Here is a 20,000-nt window from a genome sequence, read left to right on the forward strand (position 1 = left end):
TTGCTCTGTTTCGGGTTCCCTTCGCTTCTTCTTGCGCTTGAATAGACACAAACGTGTTCTGCTCAGTTATGGCACAAATCATAATGAGGATTGTTATGGTCAATATTGTAATCATGATTATTTAACACGATTTAGAGTGAACCACATGACCAAAACTTTATATGAGTGATGTATTTAAAGATATATATCAAATATATATTTTCTGGAAATAAAGTTGCAATGACATCCACATTCTAGAGACCAGCGAAGTTTGACAATATTCAATACTAGGGTAACCAATAATATATATATATATATATATATATATATATATACAGTATTGTTCAAAATAATAGCAGTACAATGTGACTAACCAGAATAATTAAGGTTTTTAGTAAATCTTTATTGCTATGTGGCAAACAAGTTACCAGTAGGTTCAGTAGATTGTCAGAAAACAAACAAGACCCAGCATTCATGATATGCACGCTCTTAAGGCTGTGCAATTGGGCAATTAGTTGAAAGGGGTGTGTTCAAAAAAATAGCAGTGTCTACCTTTGACTGTACAAACTCAAAACTATTTTGTACAAACATTTTTTTTTTTCTGGGATTTAGCAATCCTGTGAATCACTAAACTAATATTTAGTTGTACGACCACAGTTTTTTAAAACTGCTTGACATCTGTGTGGCATGGAGTCAACCAACTTGTGGCACCTCTCAGCTGTTATTCCACTCCATGATTCTTTAACAACATTCCACAATTCATTCACATTTCTTGGTTTTGCTTCAGAAACAGCATTTTTGATATCACCCCACAAGTTCTCAATTGGATTAAGGTCTGGAGATTGGGCTGGCCACTCCATAACATTAATTTTGTTGGTTTGGAACCAAGACTTTGCCCGTTTACTAGTGTGTTTTGGGTCATTGTCTTGTTGAAACAACCATTTCAAGGGCATGTCCTCTTCAGCATAGGGCAACATGACCTCTTCAAGTATTTTAACATATGCAAACTGATCCATGATCCCTGGTATGCGATAAATAGGCCCAACACCATAGTAGGAGAAACATGCCCATATCATGATGCTTGCACCTCCATGCTTCACTGTCTTCACTGTGTACTGTGGCTTGAATTCAGAGTTTGGGGGTCGTCTCACAAACTGCCTGTGGCCCTTGGACCCAAAAAGAACAATTTTACTCTCATCAGTCCACAAAATGTTCCTCCATTTCTCTTTAGGCCAGTTGATATGTTCTTTGGCAAATTGTAACCTCTTCTGCACATGCCTTTTTTTTAACAGAGGGACTTTGCGGGGGATTCTTGAAAATAGATTAGCTTCACACAGACGTCTTCTAACTGTCACAGTACTTACAGGTAACTCCAGACTGTCTTTGATCATCCTGGAGGTGATCATTGGCTGAGCCTTTGCCATTCTGGTTATTCTTCTATCCATTTTGATGGTTGTCTTCCGTTTTCTTCCACGTCTCTCTGGTTTTGCTCTCCATTTTAAGGCATTGGAGATCATTTTAGCTGAACAGCCTATCATTTTTTGCACCTCTTTATAGGTTTTCCCCTCTCTAATCAACTTTTTAATCAAAGTACGCTGTTCTTCTGAACAATGTCTTGAACGACCCATTTTCCTCAGCTTTCAAATGCATGTTCAACAAGTGTTGGCTTCATCCTTAAATAGGGGCCACCTGATTCACACCTGTTTCTTCACAAAATTGATGACCTCAGTGATTGAATGCCACACTGCTATTTTTTTGAACACACCCCTTTCAACTAATTGCCCAATTGCACAGCCTTAAGAGCGTGCATATCATGAATGCTGGGTCTCATTTGTTTTCTGAGAATCTACTGAACCTACTGGTAACTTGTTTGCCACGTAGCAATAAAAAATATACTAAAAACCTTGATTATTCTGGTTAGTCACATTGTACTGCTATTATTTTGAACAATACTGTATATATATATATATTTTTTTTTTTACAATATTTTTTGCACCAATTACAGAACCTCATGTCATTTTTCAGAACTCTAGACACAAAACTCAGAACAGTCATTATTTGTAACTTGCATTTTGCGTTCATATCTTTAAAGAAGCCTTGCTTTTGCAGAAGCATTGGTTCAAAAACTCATTTTTTATGAAATATCATAGGAGCAATACTTTAGATCACCCACACACAACATACCCATAGTTTCACTGTGTAGTTGTTCATACAATCATTAAATATAGAAATAAGGATGAGAACAGAAGTACAGTGGGCCTACAGTGAATGTGAGCTGGAGCGTTCCTCACTGCACTTCTGTATTTGTGTCATCTCTGTCTTGTGGATCTGGCCTCAGGCTTCTGGTCACATATTAATGTATGTTTTCATTAGCTGAAATCTTATGGCCAGTAAAGTCCTGCCGTGGTCTCCTGAGACGTCACCTCACTCATAATAGATGTTCAGGAGAAGAGCGAGTCTGAGAGGGGTCTGTTGTGAACCTCTCGGCTCATGTACGGAGAGGACTGTGGGTAACACAAGCTCTGAATCCAGGACTGCACTGGTGCTGTTGTTGGGAATTATTTTAGGGGTCTCCTCAAAACCACATTCAGTGTGTGCCACACCAGCGGAGGACATGATTCTGGGCCGCTCTCAGTCTCTCCTCCGTGTCATGGACAGGTTAAAGTCTGCCTCACCCAAAATATGAGGGACTTTCATCAGCTTCCAGCTCTATCAGCCTCTAACAAATACTGTATAGTAGGGAAAACTAATACTTATAACAACAGGCATCTTAAAACTGATCATACCTGAACATCCTCAGATACTCCACTTTCAGAATCTAAAAATTAATATTGCTCCTGATTTCTCCTTTAAACTAGTCTTCAAGAGTGATGCAGCAGTCACGCAGCAGTCTGAGCAGATAGTTAGATCACTGTAATGAGACGAATAGACACAGTTCTGAATAGTAATACTGTGATGCTACGCTGTCACTCTGAACCAGGTATTTCAGTTCAGTGAACAGAAGATCTTTGGTTCATGTGGATTGTGTTCAAGCATTCAGAAAAAGTGTTTTTGTCATTTGGTCATTGGTTGTGAATTATGTTTCTAGAGTTTGAGAAATGACATGAAGGTTCAGTTATTAGTGCAAAAATGATGGTAAAAAACTAAAGCTACAACAGTCCTTCAGCGGAGAGCAGTGAGTGATGTTCTCTGTCTTCTGTTGTTTAATTAAGATGAGCAGGAACATTTAAGAGCTGCACAGATATCATTACTGTTACACACAGATTCACTCTCAACTGCTCACGTTCACTTACTACAGAACAACCAGGGTTTGAGTCAATAATCATCGCCACATTTCGACACATTTTTGTGTGTATTCAAGCGTTTAGGCTCTGCACTAAGCTAAAAGATGACCTTACTCATCCGTGTTCAGATCACATCTCATTTTGTGAAAGTCACATTACATCTTTTTAATGATTTGCATATGAAATTGGGCTTTTATAGAAGTGAAAGCACACCGCTGCAGAAATATCACTACCTAAATTATTGAATTTTCATGAGCACTTGGGGCTGAAATCGGAATCCTAACGGTATTTCTATTGATTGCACACCTCTAATTTAAACACAAAGTTATGTGAAGACACGCATCTTTGCCAGTATCCTGGTAAACACGGCCAGTGTCCATCAGTGAACATCTGGAGAAGACAAAACCTGAAACACATCCAGCATTAAGATGATTTTAACTCAAACACATAGAGTCTATAATCATAATAACACTTCCTCCAGTGATAAAGTGCATCTGCTGTCGTCTCTCACAGATTAGTTTAGATCTGTTTAAACGCTGCTTGATCTGTGCAGATTTCTCTCCTGATTCAGACCAGAACACTTTTTCACTGGAGGAAGTGTTATTATGGATTATATACTCTGTGTGTTTGAGTTAAAATCATCTTAATGCTGGATGTGTTTCATCTTTTGTCTTCTCCAGATGTTCACTGATGTACTGGAGTGCTGTGGATTATTGTGATGTTTTTATCAGACTCTCATTCTGACGGCACCCATTCACTGAAGAGCATCCATTGATGCTAAATTTCTACAAACCTGATGAAGACACAAACTCATCCTGATCTCAGATGAACTGAGGTTGAGCACATTTTCATTTTTCGGTAAAGAAAAAACACTAGATTTAATTTGTACAGTGCAGTGTTGTTTCTACTTTTGATGACTTTCTGTCATTTCTGTGTCTGAATACTGCTGTGAGGACTGGCTGGAAGTCATTCTGCACTGTTTCTGTCATATGCATCTGTGTTTGGTGGTGTTTGTCATTAGTTTGACCCACCGATCTCACAGTTGGCTCCCAGGAATCCGGTTCCAGTGCAGTCACAGATGTAGCGGTTCCAGCCCTCCTTGCACTGTCCTCCGTTGGCACAGGGGGCGCTGCTGCACCTCTTCTGGAGCTCACGCGTGCAGAAGCTGCTGACGCCCGGAGCGCTCTGGATCTCAGCCAGACGACGCACGTCTCGACTCTTACCGTCGATGAACAGGTCACGGACACAGCCCACGTAACCGTAGTTGAGCAGCGCGGTCCAGACCTCGGGCGGCAGGATCAGGCCCTGACCGCTCTCTGGCAAACCACCCAGATACATGTCACTGTCCAGGTCCAGGATCTCACTGCCCTCGTTAGAGCTGAAGGGGATGGAGCGGCTGTTGACGGAGATGGAGCCTGTGGAGAAGAAGCGTGCATGAGCGACGTGTGTTTGCATGAGTGCTGCTCTCTCGCCAGATCACCCAGATTTATGACCTACTCTTAATTGTCTATTAAACTGCAATTACAGAACTGCAGGACTTTCTACCCCTCAGGACACACACACCTCCTCTAGTCTTACACTCCATTAGCTCATTACAGCAGACGGAGGAAGTCTTTGGCAGCAGAGTTCAGCTCCAAGGGCTGGACGGCCTCTCGTTTTAGGAGTGATAAGTGCAGGAGTGAATCTTCTACAGCAGCTGAACCCGTCTGAGATTCATGTGTGTGTACAGGATCTCTGAGTGCGGCTTGGCTTTGAACTGATACAAAATCTGAATGAGATGTCATTTATTTATGCAGAAAAGTCTGTTAAGTTGATGATAATTTTCGTGGTGTCCACCCTGAAGTGGGAACTAATGTGAATGTGTGAGTGAAGTGCACGCTATGAGTGAGATTATTTTAGAGGTTAGTTTCTGTCATTGGTCAGCCGCTGTGAGTGTGTTCTCCTCACCTCTCCGTCCCTCTCTCTGGAAGTCCACGTGGCACCACTCTCCGTCGTTCACCTTCTTGTTGCTGGTCTTGAGCTTGATGCTGCCGGAGCCCATGTCCATCAGCAGGTAGAGGAAGCCGTCCAGCAGCTCCATGGCGAAGTAGTCCGTCTTCATCTCTCGGCCGGGCCGCTGCTCTCGGCTCTGAGGTTTGCCGTGGCTGAACAGCAGCAGGCCGCTGGGCTCCGTGGTGCGGAAGTCGAAGGAGATGGAGCTGGTCTTCTTTGTGTCCCAGCGCGGCAGGGCGATGTAGGACTCGGCCGTCTCGAAGGTCACGGGGTCGAGGGCCGCCACGTCCTCGCAGCGGAACACCAGGTCCCCGTGCAGATTGATCTTAGGGTCGCTCTCGATGGCCAGACGAGACAGCTCCAGCTTGAAGTCGTTGTTCTTGTACACCACCTGCAGGAGCGCATTACAGAACGCAGACGCATCCTTGGGTCTCGTTTCATTACACACACACACACACACTAAGAGTACAGAGTAATTCCTCCTCCTTTAGGTTTTTCCTACACTCTGAGAGAGAAAGGTACAACAGCTTGTCTCTGGTATGACCTCTCTCGGTGTACTGCCCCAGTGACAACTTGTGTACCTTTATTCTGAGAGTTTGTGTAACCCATAATAAACATTAAGGGTTAAGTATGTCGTTTCTGTCACTGTCCACACCAACTTCAGCAGCTATTTATGAGGAACCTCGATGGGAAATAAATAAATGACAGAAGAGACGACATGAAATATTGGTCTAACTGCTGCATTTAACACTCGTAAGTATCATTTCTATCCTCATGGGAAACGAATGATATTCCAGCTGACTGTGACACTGTGCTCTCCGTTTGTTTAGGTACATTTCATGCCATGTTTCCACTATCAAAACTGAACAGCTATGACACACTAAAATAAATCAGGATAGCATTTGTCAGTACATTACCAAACTAACGTTTAAAGAGTGAGCAATAATTATAACTGCAGAATTCATTCTTGTAGCGACTCTTTTAAATGTTGAACAGAACTGCACACTAAACACCAGCAGGTCTTTCTCTTCACTCCAAAAAACACAAAATGACACTTAGTTTCAAAATGTGACTGTTATGAATTCAGTGTTATATGCAGAGCTGCAGCTGAGAGCTAGAAATCCACTGCCCAGTTTCAGTCAATGCCACATGAATTCATTTGACATATTTACATAATTTTACATAATTTTGCATATTTAGTGGATAAAGCACAATGAGATGGAGTGACAATATGTTCAGCAATTGCTTTAGCTCATTTAATTATTATTATTATTATTACTATTATTATCATTACTAGAATGATGACAGCAATATAAACTTCAAACACTCCGCCCACCTGCGTCACTCAAACAGTTAGCCCCGCCCCCAAACTCACACCATTGGCTGAGCACATCACTTCCTCTACTCACACGAACAGAAATGACCTACTTCACCTTTGACCCTGTGATTGTGGAGGATTTTCTTTTGCTACTACTAAAACATATTGATGTTTTGGTCATTTGGCTACTCTTTTGAGATTTCTCCCAGCTTGTTACACCTGTGGTGTTCCTGTTCAGAAAATGACAAGCCTACTAATAATGTTATCTCTCATTATGCTCTATTATTAATAACCAATCTTGAGCTCAATCTCTTTGTCAGTCGTTCTCTTTCAGTTAGCACCGGTGTTGTGAGCTGACTGATCCTAGGGCTCATTGATCTGTGCCTCACAAATAAGGTCAGCTCAGATCTGTGCTAACTGAAAGGAAGCCAGCTGTCCAAGATTTCCTGATCATGCCAGATCCACAAGCCCTTGGTGGTGTTTAGAGACAGCAGCTGAAGGGTTCCTGATGACCAGTCGACTCACGTCTTTCAGGCAGCCCATGAAGTTGTTGCTGACCGGAGATCCGGGCAGATCGGCTGTGTTCGGGCTTCCTCCGATGTAGAAGAAGTCATCGGAGCCCAGCATGGTGTAATCCTCCTGCGTGTATCCGGTGGTGGTCAGAATACCGTCCACTGAGATGGTGACCTGCCGGCGGATGGACACAGACAGAGAGAGAGTTCCCGGAGGAACAGAGAGACAGGAGAGAGGAGACAGAGACACTGGATTAAAGAGTCATTGTGTCTGTGCTGCTCCGGGTGCGAGGAAACACTTCTTCAGAGCACAGCTGAACGTCAAACAAACCACTGCACCACTGAATCACCAGAGACCAGAATCAGGCTTCACACAGCCGAGCCGATTCTGACAAGAGCAGCTGTTCTAGGTCAACATCCTGAACCGAACACTGTGAGAAGTATTTGTTTCCTATATTTGTATTTATATCAATTACTCAAATATATTCAGATAGCATTTGTTTTACATAAGGAAAGTGTTTTTCATTGTCTAATGACTAGCTCTAATTAACACTGGTAAGAAGCACAGTTCTTTCCTCTCTGTGTGTTTGATGCAAGCGCTTCACTCAGTATCTGTGTGTAAATGTTTCAGCTTCAGCACATATTCCTGCTAAAAGCTCTGATTGAGAGTGTATTTCTATCATCCAGCGGCAAACCAACACACGCTCGCAAATCACATCACTTGGCTTTTAAAATGATTTGTCAGGATCACTTATTTGTTGAATAATAATGATGTTTCTGGCTGAACATGTCCAATTAAAACCTGCGCTGATAAAACAGCAAAGCAGACGATTGAACGACGTTCATGCACTAAGTCGAAATGATTTCTCTTCACAAGAAAACTCAAAGCAGCCTCTGATGAGATCTGTTCTCCAGCAGTCCAGCACATCTGACCGCTTCAGACGAGAGTCTGCTGGGATTCAGTGACTTCATCCATCAGCTGTGCCTGAAGAAGCGTTTCCCCGAGCGCTCACTTCACCAGACGCTCGTGTCTTTGGTTCTCCCGTACAGCGCAACACATTTTTATGTCTGCTGTCGATTCTTCCTCTTCTCTACACTCTCAGAAATAAAGGATTCTCAAAGATCTTTCAGCGATCCGTTCTTTTAATAATCTTCTACTGCAGTTGAAAGGTTTCATGGATCTTCAAAGTTCTTAATTTAACCATTGATGTCAATAAAGGAGCTTAATTTTTAAGAGTGTTAAGAGTGTTTGGTGTGTGTTCATGTGTTGCCTGTTCAAACAGGAAGTTGGTGTGAAACATCATTGTGTGTTTGTGTGTGTAATTGTGTGTTGTCTGTGTGTTTGTGTAAATCTAAGTATAAGTGTGTGTGTGTCAATGTCTGGTAATGCTCTGGCATTAAGTCAGTGTTTTCTGTGCTCGTTTCTGGCCCAGACTCCAGCATTATTAGGATAAATAAATCATTATGACAAAAGGGAGATAGAGAACCAGCTGACAGCCACCTGTGAGACTCACCCACGAGAGAGAGAGACGAATCCTCTTCTGACTATTATTAATTCCTCATTGTCATTAGGATATGTCCCCAAAACCTTCAAACTGGCTGTTATTAAGCCTCTCACAAAAAAAAACACAACTTGACCCCAAAGAACTAGTTAATTATAGACCAATCTCGAATCTCCCTTTTCTGTCCAAGATACTAGAAAAGGTGGTATCCTCACAATTATATTCCTTCTTAGAGAAAAATGGTATATGTGAGGATTTCCAGTCAGGATTTAGACCGTATCATAGTACTGAGACTGCTCTCCTTAGAGTTACAAATGATCTGCTCTTATCATCTGATCGTGGGTGTATCTCTCTATTAGTTTTATTGGATCTTAGTGCTGCGTTTGACACAATTGACCACAGCATTCTTTTGCATAGACTTGAACACTTTGTTGGCATCAGTGGAAGTGCATTAGCATGGTTTAAATCGTACTTATATGACCGCCATCAGTTCGCAGCAGTGACTGAAGATGTATCATATCTATCACAAGTGCAGTATGGAGTACCTCAAGGCTCAGTACTAGGGCCGCTACTCTTCACGCTTTATATGTTACCCTTGGGAGATATCATCAGGAAACATGGTGTTAGCTTTCACTGTTATGCTGATGATACTCAGCTCTATATTTCTTCACGGCCCGGTGAAACACACCAATTTGAAAAACTTATGGAATGCATAGTCGATATAAAAAACTGCATGACGAGTAATTTCTTACTGCTAAATTCAGAAAAAACAGAGGTGTTAATCATAGGGCCTAAAAACTCTGCTTGTAATAAGCTAGAACACTGTCTAAGACTTGATGGCTGCTCTGTCAATTCTCCATCATCAGTTAGGAACCTAGGTGTGCTATTTGATCGCAATCTTTCCTTAGAAAGCCACGTTTCTAGCATTTGTAAAACTGCATTTTTCCATCTCAAAAATATATCTAAATTACGGCCTATGCTCTCAATGTCAAATGCAGAAATGTTAATCCATGCATTTATGACCTCAAGGTTAGATTATTGTAATGCTTTATTGGGTGGTTGTTCTGCACGCTTAGTAAACAAACTACAGCTAGTCCAAAATGCAGCAGCAAGAGTTCTTACTAGAACCAGGAAGTATGACCATATTAGCCCGGTCCTGTCAACACTGCACTGGCTCCCTATCAAACATCGTATAGATTTTAAAATATTGCTTATTACTTATAAAGCCCTGAATGGTTTAACACCTCAGTATTTGAATGAGCTCCTTTTACATTATACTCCTCTACGTCCGCTACGTTCTCAAAACTCAGGCAATTTGATAATACCTAGAATATCAAAATCAACTGCGGGCGGCAGATCCTTTTATTAGGCGCCTAAACTCTGGAATAACCTACCTAACATTGTTCGGGAGGCAGACACACTCTTGCAGTTTAAATCTAGATTAAAGACCCATCTCTTTAACCTGGCATACACATAACATACTAATATGCTTTTAATATCCAAATCCGTTAAAGGATTTTTAGGCTGCATTAATTAGGTAAACCGGAACCGGGAACACTTCCCATAACACCCGATGTACTTGCTACATCATTAGAAGAATGGCATCTACTGAACAGAGATGACATCACTGAATTCAATGGTGAACTGCCTTTAACTATCATTCTGCATTATTGACACACTGTTTTCCTAATGAATGTTGTTCAGTTGCTTTGACGCAATGTATTTTGTTTATAGAGCTAAATAAATAAAGGGGACTTGACTTGAATCTCAGCTGCTCCAGAGCTTCAGTCCTGATGTTCCACTCACATCCACTGACCGAGAAAGCACTAAATACTCACAAATCCAGGAAAACTTTGATCATAAATGTGTACATGTTCACCAGGACTTTGAGCCTCTGTCAAACGATGAGAAACTCCCCATCTGTCACAACTTCTTCCTGTGGAATTATTTGTATACTCCTTTCTTGCACTGCTTTGACTGTATGCAGCAACACTGCATTGCTTTGGCAATGTCCAAATATTTGTCTTTTGAATTCCTTCTTTGTCAGTTCCTCTATAGTTTATGATTGTTTTTGTTTTGTTTTTAAATTCCTTTTCTGTTCTAAATATGTTTTCTAAAAGAAAAAAGAAAAACTTACAACACATTTTTAAAATGTCTGGAAACATTTCATTTTATTTACTGACATCATTTCTGCAGATTATATTTGCCAGAAAATACAGCACATGAGTGACACATCCGTTTTAAACCAAACTCTCTCTCATCTGCAAAATATTTTCTGCCTCAGTTTTTGTCTTTCTTTCCAGTTCAAATATCTAAAGAATTCTGAAAATCATTTACTGTAGTAGCAGAATGACTAAAGATATTAAGATCAATAAACTAACAAACAGAAGTAAAATAGAAAACAAGACTCCGATGGCAGATATATTATTCCTTGTTTACAATATTAACACATTTCTGTGATTTTGCATCTTCAGTTAATGTATCTTGATTTAAGAGAGTTTATATTTGGCGCTGTAAACAGAGGAAGAGCATGATTTCTGGCGGTGTTTGTGTCACTGTCTGCAGCAGCACATATAAACACATGGAGCCACACACACCGATGATGCTCAGGATCGTCTGGTTTTAGCTCAGTGACTCACACAAACACACAACAGTGTATTTCATCAGGTTACATCATGAACGAACGCCTCTAGTCAAAGAACAATGAAGAGTCAAACGCAGACGCTTCCGATGGACGATCTACTGTAAACACACACAAGTACTGTACAGCTCTCAACAACACTCGCTCTGTCACTTCAACATCTCAGTGATGAAAGAGACTCAACGTGGAGTTACAGCAATAAAAGCAGAATCTCAACTGTTGCTGAGCATCCGATCGGACATTTTAAGACAGATGTTCTGTGAAAACTCTTTATTTTAAGTTTATTTGCAAAAATCATGCTCTTCCTGAGTATTTCGGTCTTGGTTTACAGCACAAATATCTAAATATTCCCAAGTCAAGATACATTTACTTAGATGCACAGTGACTGTTGTCTTGTTTTCTGAAAATAAAAATAAAATTAAGCTTCCGTTGGCACTTTTTCCTTCAAAATAACTAATATATATATATATAGTCTTTCCATTAATCTATAATCTAGCTCGCTACAGCTGCTTGTATAATGGCAGTTATGTATAAGAATATGAGAGAGCTGTTGAAAGTGGTTTGAGATGAAGAGCATCACATCAGAGTCACACAGGAACTCACGACAGTGTATCATTCATGCTTACTGAGACAGCCTCAGACAAACATCAGGTGAGCGTTAGAGAATTAAATATACATTTATATATAAGCCAGCAGGAAAATAATGTAATATGTGGAAAGCGATTATATGACAAGTGTTTTCCTAAGTCGCTTGACCCGGACACACAGATTCAAGAGATTTATGGGAAGAACAATCAGCTGTCACTCCATGAACAGACACTAATGCTGTGAAAGATCATTCGCCTGTCAGACACATAAAACATCATGTTTGTGATGTCCCTTCATCTACAACGAGATCACTGACTTGATTGTGAATAAATGCACAGACACTATTTAAACTGAACAGAGATGGATGCTGAATTCAGTGATGAACTGCCTGTTTGCATTATTGACGCACTGTTTCCTATTGAATGCTGTTCAGTTGCTTTGACACAGTCTGTACTGTTAAAAGTGCTATATAAATGAATGAATGTGTTGTTATGATGTGATCAGTGAGGCAGGTGAGATGTTACCAGGAGCGTACGGATCAGCTGTGCATCAGAGCTCTGTCTGTTCCTGTGAGAGTTTAACCCCTGACTGATCTCAGAGAAGCTGAAGCAGTGTCAGTGGCTGTGCTTCTGCTCTGTGCTGCAGATAAACACTCAACTCCACACACAACAGCGCTGCTCCAGCCCAGATAAGTCAGGCTCTGTGAGCTGATAATGTGTTAATGGGCCGTTTGTCTCTTAGATATATTGACTTATTTACCCTAAAAGCCCCTTGTGACAAGACAGAGAGCATGTTCGGATAAGCACATGTAATCCCTCACCGAAACACACTGGAATACTAAACCATCAGCGTAACACCAGCACCTCGTGCTACACCACACACACACTACAGTAACACAGCAGCAGAGACACACACACACACACACAGACACACTACAGTAACACAGCAGCAGACACACACACACACACACACACACTACAGTAACACAGCAGCAGACACACACACACACACACACACACTACAGTAACACAGCAGCAGACACACACACACACACACACACACACACACACACACTACAGTAACACAGCAGCAGACACACACACACACACACACACACACACACACACTACAGTAACACAGCAGCAGAGACACACACACACGCACACACACACACACACACACACACACACACACTGGGTTTATAACTGCACATGTGCTGAATGCAGAGGAACAGCTCGTTTGATGAATTCATACACGGCTTGTTCTACACTTGACGTGTGAATGTTTAACAGATGAGGAACTGCTTATACCTGCTCTCCATTACACACATGTACGGTCACTTTCAGTCTGCTGTGACGGTCACTGGCTTATTACTTATAAAGCCCTGAATGGTTTAGCACCTCAGTATTTGAATGAGCTCCTTTTACATTATACTCCTCTACGTCCGCTACGTTCTCAAAACTCAGGCAATTTGATAATACCTAGAATATCAAAATCAACTGCGGGCGCCAGATCCTTTTCCTATTTGGCGCTTAAACTCTGGAATAACCTACCTAACATTGTTCGGGAGGCAGACACACTCTTGCAGTTTAAGCAAGAATATGTTCAAACATATTATCATTTTATGTATTTATAATTGCAAATCTATGTTGAATTTATGTCCTCAGAAAATGTAACACCATTTTGATCCTCAAGTAAATGTACAGTATGTAGTTCTGAGGAAGTTTAAATTAATATCAGTGTTGTGAGAGTATAATCAAGCACAAACATCATTGAAAAACATTAGTTAGGGTACAACCTGAATGCATCCTGTACAACCAAAAATACAAATATAATCAAAATCTTGATTCTAAACAGCAGCATTTACTGTGAACACAAGCGTAGTGATCATCTGAAGCACCGAATGAATCAGATTCCTGGAGGATCATCATCTGAGCAGCATCAGGACCGTCTCACTGCTCCGTCCAGTGAAGAGACCTCGGTCAGTCCTGTTAGCAGCCTGAGCTGAAGACACAACATCACACCGCAGCGCCTTCCCTTGATAAAATACTCCATCTCGTGTCATCGGGCTGCTCGAATACATCTAGCAGAATTGATCACCTGTCAGCCATGAAATAATTACTTCATACTGATGCAGTGGAGCGCCAGCAGCTCATTTATACTGAGCCAAACACCCTGCCACAGACAAACTGCTGCTCCTGACCCCAGCGTGTCCGGCCAAACGCCCGTACATCAGCCGTCCTGCACGTCACAGAGCATCACATCACTGTAGTGAGAGAGATGTGTGAGTCTGATTAACCTCACACACATCACTAAAACCCCACCGAGAGCTTCACACACACACTTCATCCGAGTCATAACCTCATCCAACAGAGAAAACTCTCTGAACTCGAGCCTGGTTCACACTGGACTACACAAGACTATACGCTGTGACCTTTATAGAAGAAGTTTAACTTGATGAGCAACCGAGGAGAGATTTTATTGTTACTATATGATGTATTTCTGTCCACACAAACACTCACTGCTGGGAGAACTTTCTATTCATCTGTGAATCCTGAGAAATAAAATGGATCAGTTTCCACAAAAATGTGTTCAACATTGATAATAATCAGAAATGTTTCTTGAGCAGTAAATGATCATATTATTCTGATTTCTGAAGATCATGTGACACTGAAGACTGGAGGAATGATGCTGAAAATACAGAAATACATTACACTTTAACACAGATTCACACAGAAAATATTATTATTGTACTGACACATGAACATCAGAGCTCCAGACAAAAACAGCTCTTAAAGTGCCATTGGCTCTTATGAGAAACAAAATTAGGCACCAAATTATTTTTAAGTGCCACAGAATAAATGTGCTGTTTTTATTTTAGCACTTCAGCATTCACCCATGTCAGATCTTTTCTTGACTTTATCAGCATTAATACATCTTGTAGATGGTTAAGGTTCACTTTTAACTTCAGAACTACTGTATATTCAGTCACAAAGCGTTGTTCATTACACAGAATCAGTGCCAGTATCACGGTCAGAACTGTGTCAGCATCACTGGGACACGGAGAGTCCATCCTGTGTCCTGCACACATCCAGTCTGCTTCTCTCTGTTAGTGACATCTCTCGTGATCTCTCTCATGCTGCACGCCTGGAGCTGATTTTGGCAGGTGTTCGGCCGACAGGAGGACTGTTTGGAAGTCTAACGTCATGAATCTCAGGTGAGTTCATCATCTCAAGCAGTTCCTCCAGATCTTTCTCTCTCATGAGTGGAGTTCATATGAAAACCACAGGCGAGATTCAGACAGACTTCAGTTCACACAGAAGTGACTCACTGCGTGCGCGACACACACTCAACACCCATCCATCAGCCTAATACATTCAACTACTCCGATAACCACATTTACTTCTTCAATATTAGTGTAGTTGTCCAAACAGTCTTGAAATAAGATCATGTTTCAGAAACCAAACGATGTAGGATAATAAATGCTTTCATCTCTTGAATCCTCTTTTCTTCTTGTTCTAAGCAAGAAAACATCCAAGTTTAAGTGTTTATTTTATTGCACTTTATCAATCTGCCTCTGTACATTTCAATTACAATACATGTATGTCCTAAAATAAACATAGTTAGTATACTATTAACATAATCATATGCTTAATAAAAACCCTGCTATTGAACTCTCACTGTAATTGTGCAGACGTCCAACTAAAGATACACTGAAGTACACCCGATTGAGCTGAAGGCGCACTGAAGTACACCCGATTGCGCTGAAGATACACTGAAGTACACCCGATTGCGCTGAAGATACACTGAAGTACACCCGATTGCGCTGAAGATACACTGAAGTACACCCGATTGCGCTAAAGATACACTGAAGTACACCCGATTGTGCTAAAGATACACTGAAGTACACCCGATTGTGCTAAAGATACACTGGAGTACACCCGATTGAGCTGAAGATACACTGGAGTACACCCGATTGCGCTGAAGATACACTGGAGTACACCCGATTGCGCTGAAGATACACTGAAGTACACCCGATTGCGCTGAAGATACACTGAAGTACACCCGATTGCGCTGAAGATACACTGAAGTACACCCGATTGCGCTGAAGATACACTGAAGTACACCCGATTGCGCTGAAGATACACTGAAGTACACCCGATTGCGCTGAAGATACACTGAAGTACACCCGATTGCGCTGAAGATACACTGAAGTACACCAAGATACACTGAAGTACACCCGATTGTGCTAAAGATACACTGAAGTACACCCGATTGTGCTAAAGATACACTGAAGTACACCCGATTGCGCTAAAGATACACTGAAGTACACCCGATTGCGCTGAAGATACACTGAAGTACACCCGATTGCGCTGAAGATACACTGAAGTACACCCGATTGCGCTGAAGATACACTGAAGTACACCAAGATACACTGAAGTACACCCGATTGTGCTAAAGATACACTGAAGTACACCCGATTGTGCTAAAGATACACTGAAGTACACCAAGATACACTGAAGTACACCCGATTGTGCTAAAGATACACTGAAGTACACCCGATTGCGCTAAAGATACACTAAAGTACACCAAGATACACTGAAGTACACCCGATTGTGCTAAAGATACACTGAAGTACACCCGATTGCGCTAAAGATACACTGAAGTACACCCGATTGCGCTAAAGATACACTGAAGTACACCAAGATACACTGAAGTACACCCGATTGTGCTAAAGATACACTGAAGTACACCCGATTGCGCTAAAGATACACTGAAGTACACCAAGATACACTGAAGTACACCCGATTGTGCTAAAGATACACTGAAGTACACCCGATTGCGCTAAAGATACACTGAAGTACACCCGATTGTGCTAAAGATACACTGAAGTACACCCGATTGCGCTAAAGATACACTGAAGTACACCCGATTGCACTAAAGTGGAACTAGTGCATGTATACTTTTAATATCTTGCATTAAAGATTGATATTATTCAGAGATCATACAGTCCCTTTAGAGAGATTTTAGGCTTTATATTAAGAAATGTGCATTGTGTACATGTAGTACTCCAATTAAAGTTTCATTATAATGATAATAAATAATAATAAATCTAGAGCGATATGTCAGCAAAGATGTTACAGTAATAGATTTGAACTATACTTGTATAATAAATGTATTTCAAATATATAACTTTTTTCCTGTTTTAAAGGCAGTAGTTTCTCCTCTTCAGCAGCACTTAAACACACCAAACCTAGCAGATGCACTCCTCTCCATATTAAAATCAAATTAAATTAAATAATTCCTCTTCATATCCTGAGGGTGTGTTCATACATCATTCACACACTGATTTCATCTCTAAAACATGCTGAAAACATACAATTGTTGGTTTTTTGTTTTGTTTTTTCATGTAAACAATTTATTGATTAATTATGCTGACATCTATTATATGTGTGTGTGTGTGTGTGTGTATATATTTCATATTTCTATGTGTTTTTTACAGCACTTTGATTCTGAAGGAAATGTATCTTGTTTTAGGGATGTTTAGATTAGCATTAGTATTAAATAGTATAATAAAAAAGAAAGTCAAGTTCATGAGATTTAATAGCAGATATGACACCAGCACTCAACGGCCGTCCATCCATCAAACCATGATGTCTTATGACACTTAAGACAATGCTTTATATTGTATATAGCATAATATTGTAAATGTAATCTGCTCAATCCTGTATATAGCAACTCCACTGTACATTCTGTAAATCATAGCTTCACTTACTCTGCAATTTTATGTATATATAACACTATATTCTTGCACTTCTGGTTAGATGCTAACTGTATTTCATTAGCTCTGTACTTGTACTCTGAATATTGACAATAAAGTTGAATCTAACCAAAATCTAAAACAGGTAACACTGCAAGTGCACTAACTGCAGTAATACCGCGTTTCATCAGAGTAAAACTGACTCAAATGAATGTGCCACAACACAATATTGTCCCCAGAGCGATTCTTCTGTCCTCATTTACTCTCCGTGGAGCTCTTCAAACCTGCTGACTTTCAGAAACACTGGGAACCAAACCATTGACTTTCACTCAGTGGACCAAAAAACAAAATATCCTCTTTCACATTCTTAAAATGTTCGGTTTAAGTTCTTTAAACTGTGACAGAAAGATCTGTTTTGGCTCAGCTCTCTCCTTTTCGTCTGAATACAAACTCAAAGCTGACTTTCTGCAGTGAGTGGAGCTGAATCCTTACCTGAGCTCCAGAGCTGGCCTTCCTGAGACACCTCTTTAATATCACTTACCTTACCTGTCCAAAACAAAGACAGCACTGCAGCTGCAATGGAAATCTGTTTATTCAGCTCTCAGAGTGTACACAGTGAGCGACTGACGGGTCTGAGTCCTTCAACAGGTGGCTGGCAGCTGGAAATCAACCCTGGACGGAGTTAGTGAGCTCAGGACTGAACTAGCCACAGGATCCAGGACGAGTTAGTGAGACTGAGGGGTCAGGAGGAGGACAGGGGCGGCCGGAGCTCATGTGGGGCTCGTGTGTGGGGTTGGAGGTTAGTACTTTAGTAAAGAAGAGCAGGTCAGACACAAAAATGGTTGTTAGTACAGTTACAACAAAGGTTACATTCGGATTAGTAACAGAATTTGGGTTTTAGTCAATTAGTAGAGCAGTCAATTGGTGAAATCCTTTGTGATTGGATTCAGCAACGAGAGATTGGTCTGAATTGTCACGTTTTGGTGGGTTTTGAGGTTAAGAGGAAACAAAATAAACCATCCAAAAGAGTCAGGACATGGGGAAGAAGCCATGCAGATGCACAGATGAAGATGCTGTCAATGGTGAATGATCTGCGGACGCAAGCTATGAAGGGCAACACAAACGCCTGAGCGAAAGAAAGCGCTCGCAGCCGATGGCGGAGAGAGTCAGAACAGAGTCACACACCACAGATGGAGGAACGGCAACATTTAGTTGATTAAGGGGTTAAATCTGAAGGTGGGACACAACAACATGAGCACTTTGAGTCCAAAGATCTGCGTGCAAGCCGACGCGTGTACGGCTCGTGCATCGCAGACTCCCTCTCGCTGCGGGTGGATGAGATGCAAGCGGATGGAAGCATGCACACACATCTGCTGAAGAATACCAGAGAAAACACAACAGGAGAGTTTCCACTGAAGCCACACGTCGATATACGCTCGGAAACATCACACACATGGGTATAAATGAGTGGAAACGGCTCTGGCTGTGAGCTGTCAGTCATCTACGGCTGTCTATCTGTCAGTTCCCCAAATAACACGATAAGCATGGCTTTCCCTACTTCAGAAACATTGTTATTCTAGGGCCCCAAACCCCTGCCAGAGTTCATTAGATCTGTGTAATTGCATACTAATGCAAGCGGCCCGGGCTGATTATATTGTCCTGGAGGATCTGACGGCGGGAGGTGAGAGAGCTGTCAATCACACGGACCTGAGATCAGGAGTCCTTAGAGCGGATCTACTGACGAACACAAGCCCAAAGTCTTTCTGATGTCAATGATTTCTGTTAGAAGGGACCATGGCTGTGTGCATCTCTATAGGCTCTGTTAGATCAGAAATATGAACATGCAGGTATATCACCAGACCGAAGTAAGAGTGTTTCTGCTGAACGAGGCCATGCCTGAGCTTCATTACTGAGTGAGCATCAGCGTTAATGAAACTTCTCCACATGCCATGCGGCTGTGGGCGGGGCTGTGGGAGGAGCCTCATGTTTGACTAGTCCAGTGACAGGCAGTAAAGAGCTACAGCACAATGACGCACGCCTGTGTTCTTATTGTTAAGAGCAACTAAATAAAGCTGAAATAAAAAATATTAAAACCAAAAATGTATAATAAAAAAAAATAAAAAATTGAAATAAAGCTTAAAAATGTATAGCATATTAGACGTAAAGCATAAAGCGTTTAAGCTTAAGTAATTAATTTTACTAAACTTGAAATAAAAATAAATAAAAACTATTAAACGTTAAACGTTTGTGTTTGGTTTGGTCTGATCTACAGGTGATTCTCGTCTGTTAAACAGCAGAACCAGCGTGCCGTCGCTGTGACGCTTCCTGGCATCAATACTGCGTCCCTGCGAAGTGATCGAGGCCGTGTGCTTCCGTAATAATGAATTGTTCATGTTTAATAATTAGGTTAGTTGTCCTATGGG

General features: G+C 41.2%; 1 protein-coding gene across 1 annotated transcript in view; it reads right to left on the bottom strand.

Annotated features, from left to right (window-relative positions):
• The window catches only part of LOC128017572 (neurexin-2-like), a 341,885-nt gene that overhangs the window by 71,997 nt on the left and 249,888 nt on the right, over positions 1 to 20,000 (bottom strand). The window contains exons 8-10 of the mRNA XM_052602977.1: positions 7,099 to 7,260; positions 5,211 to 5,646; positions 4,295 to 4,678 (exon numbers count right to left, since the gene is read on the bottom strand). Coding sequence (XP_052458937.1) covers positions 4,295 to 4,678; positions 5,211 to 5,646; positions 7,099 to 7,260 — 982 coding nt within the window. The remainder of the gene's footprint in view (positions 1 to 4,294; positions 4,679 to 5,210; positions 5,647 to 7,098; positions 7,261 to 20,000) is intronic.

This window comes from Carassius gibelio, chromosome A7 (assembly GCF_023724105.1).
Source record: "Carassius gibelio isolate Cgi1373 ecotype wild population from Czech Republic chromosome A7, carGib1.2-hapl.c, whole genome shotgun sequence".
In the NCBI taxonomy this organism is placed as follows: Eukaryota; Metazoa; Chordata; class Actinopteri; order Cypriniformes; family Cyprinidae; genus Carassius; species Carassius gibelio.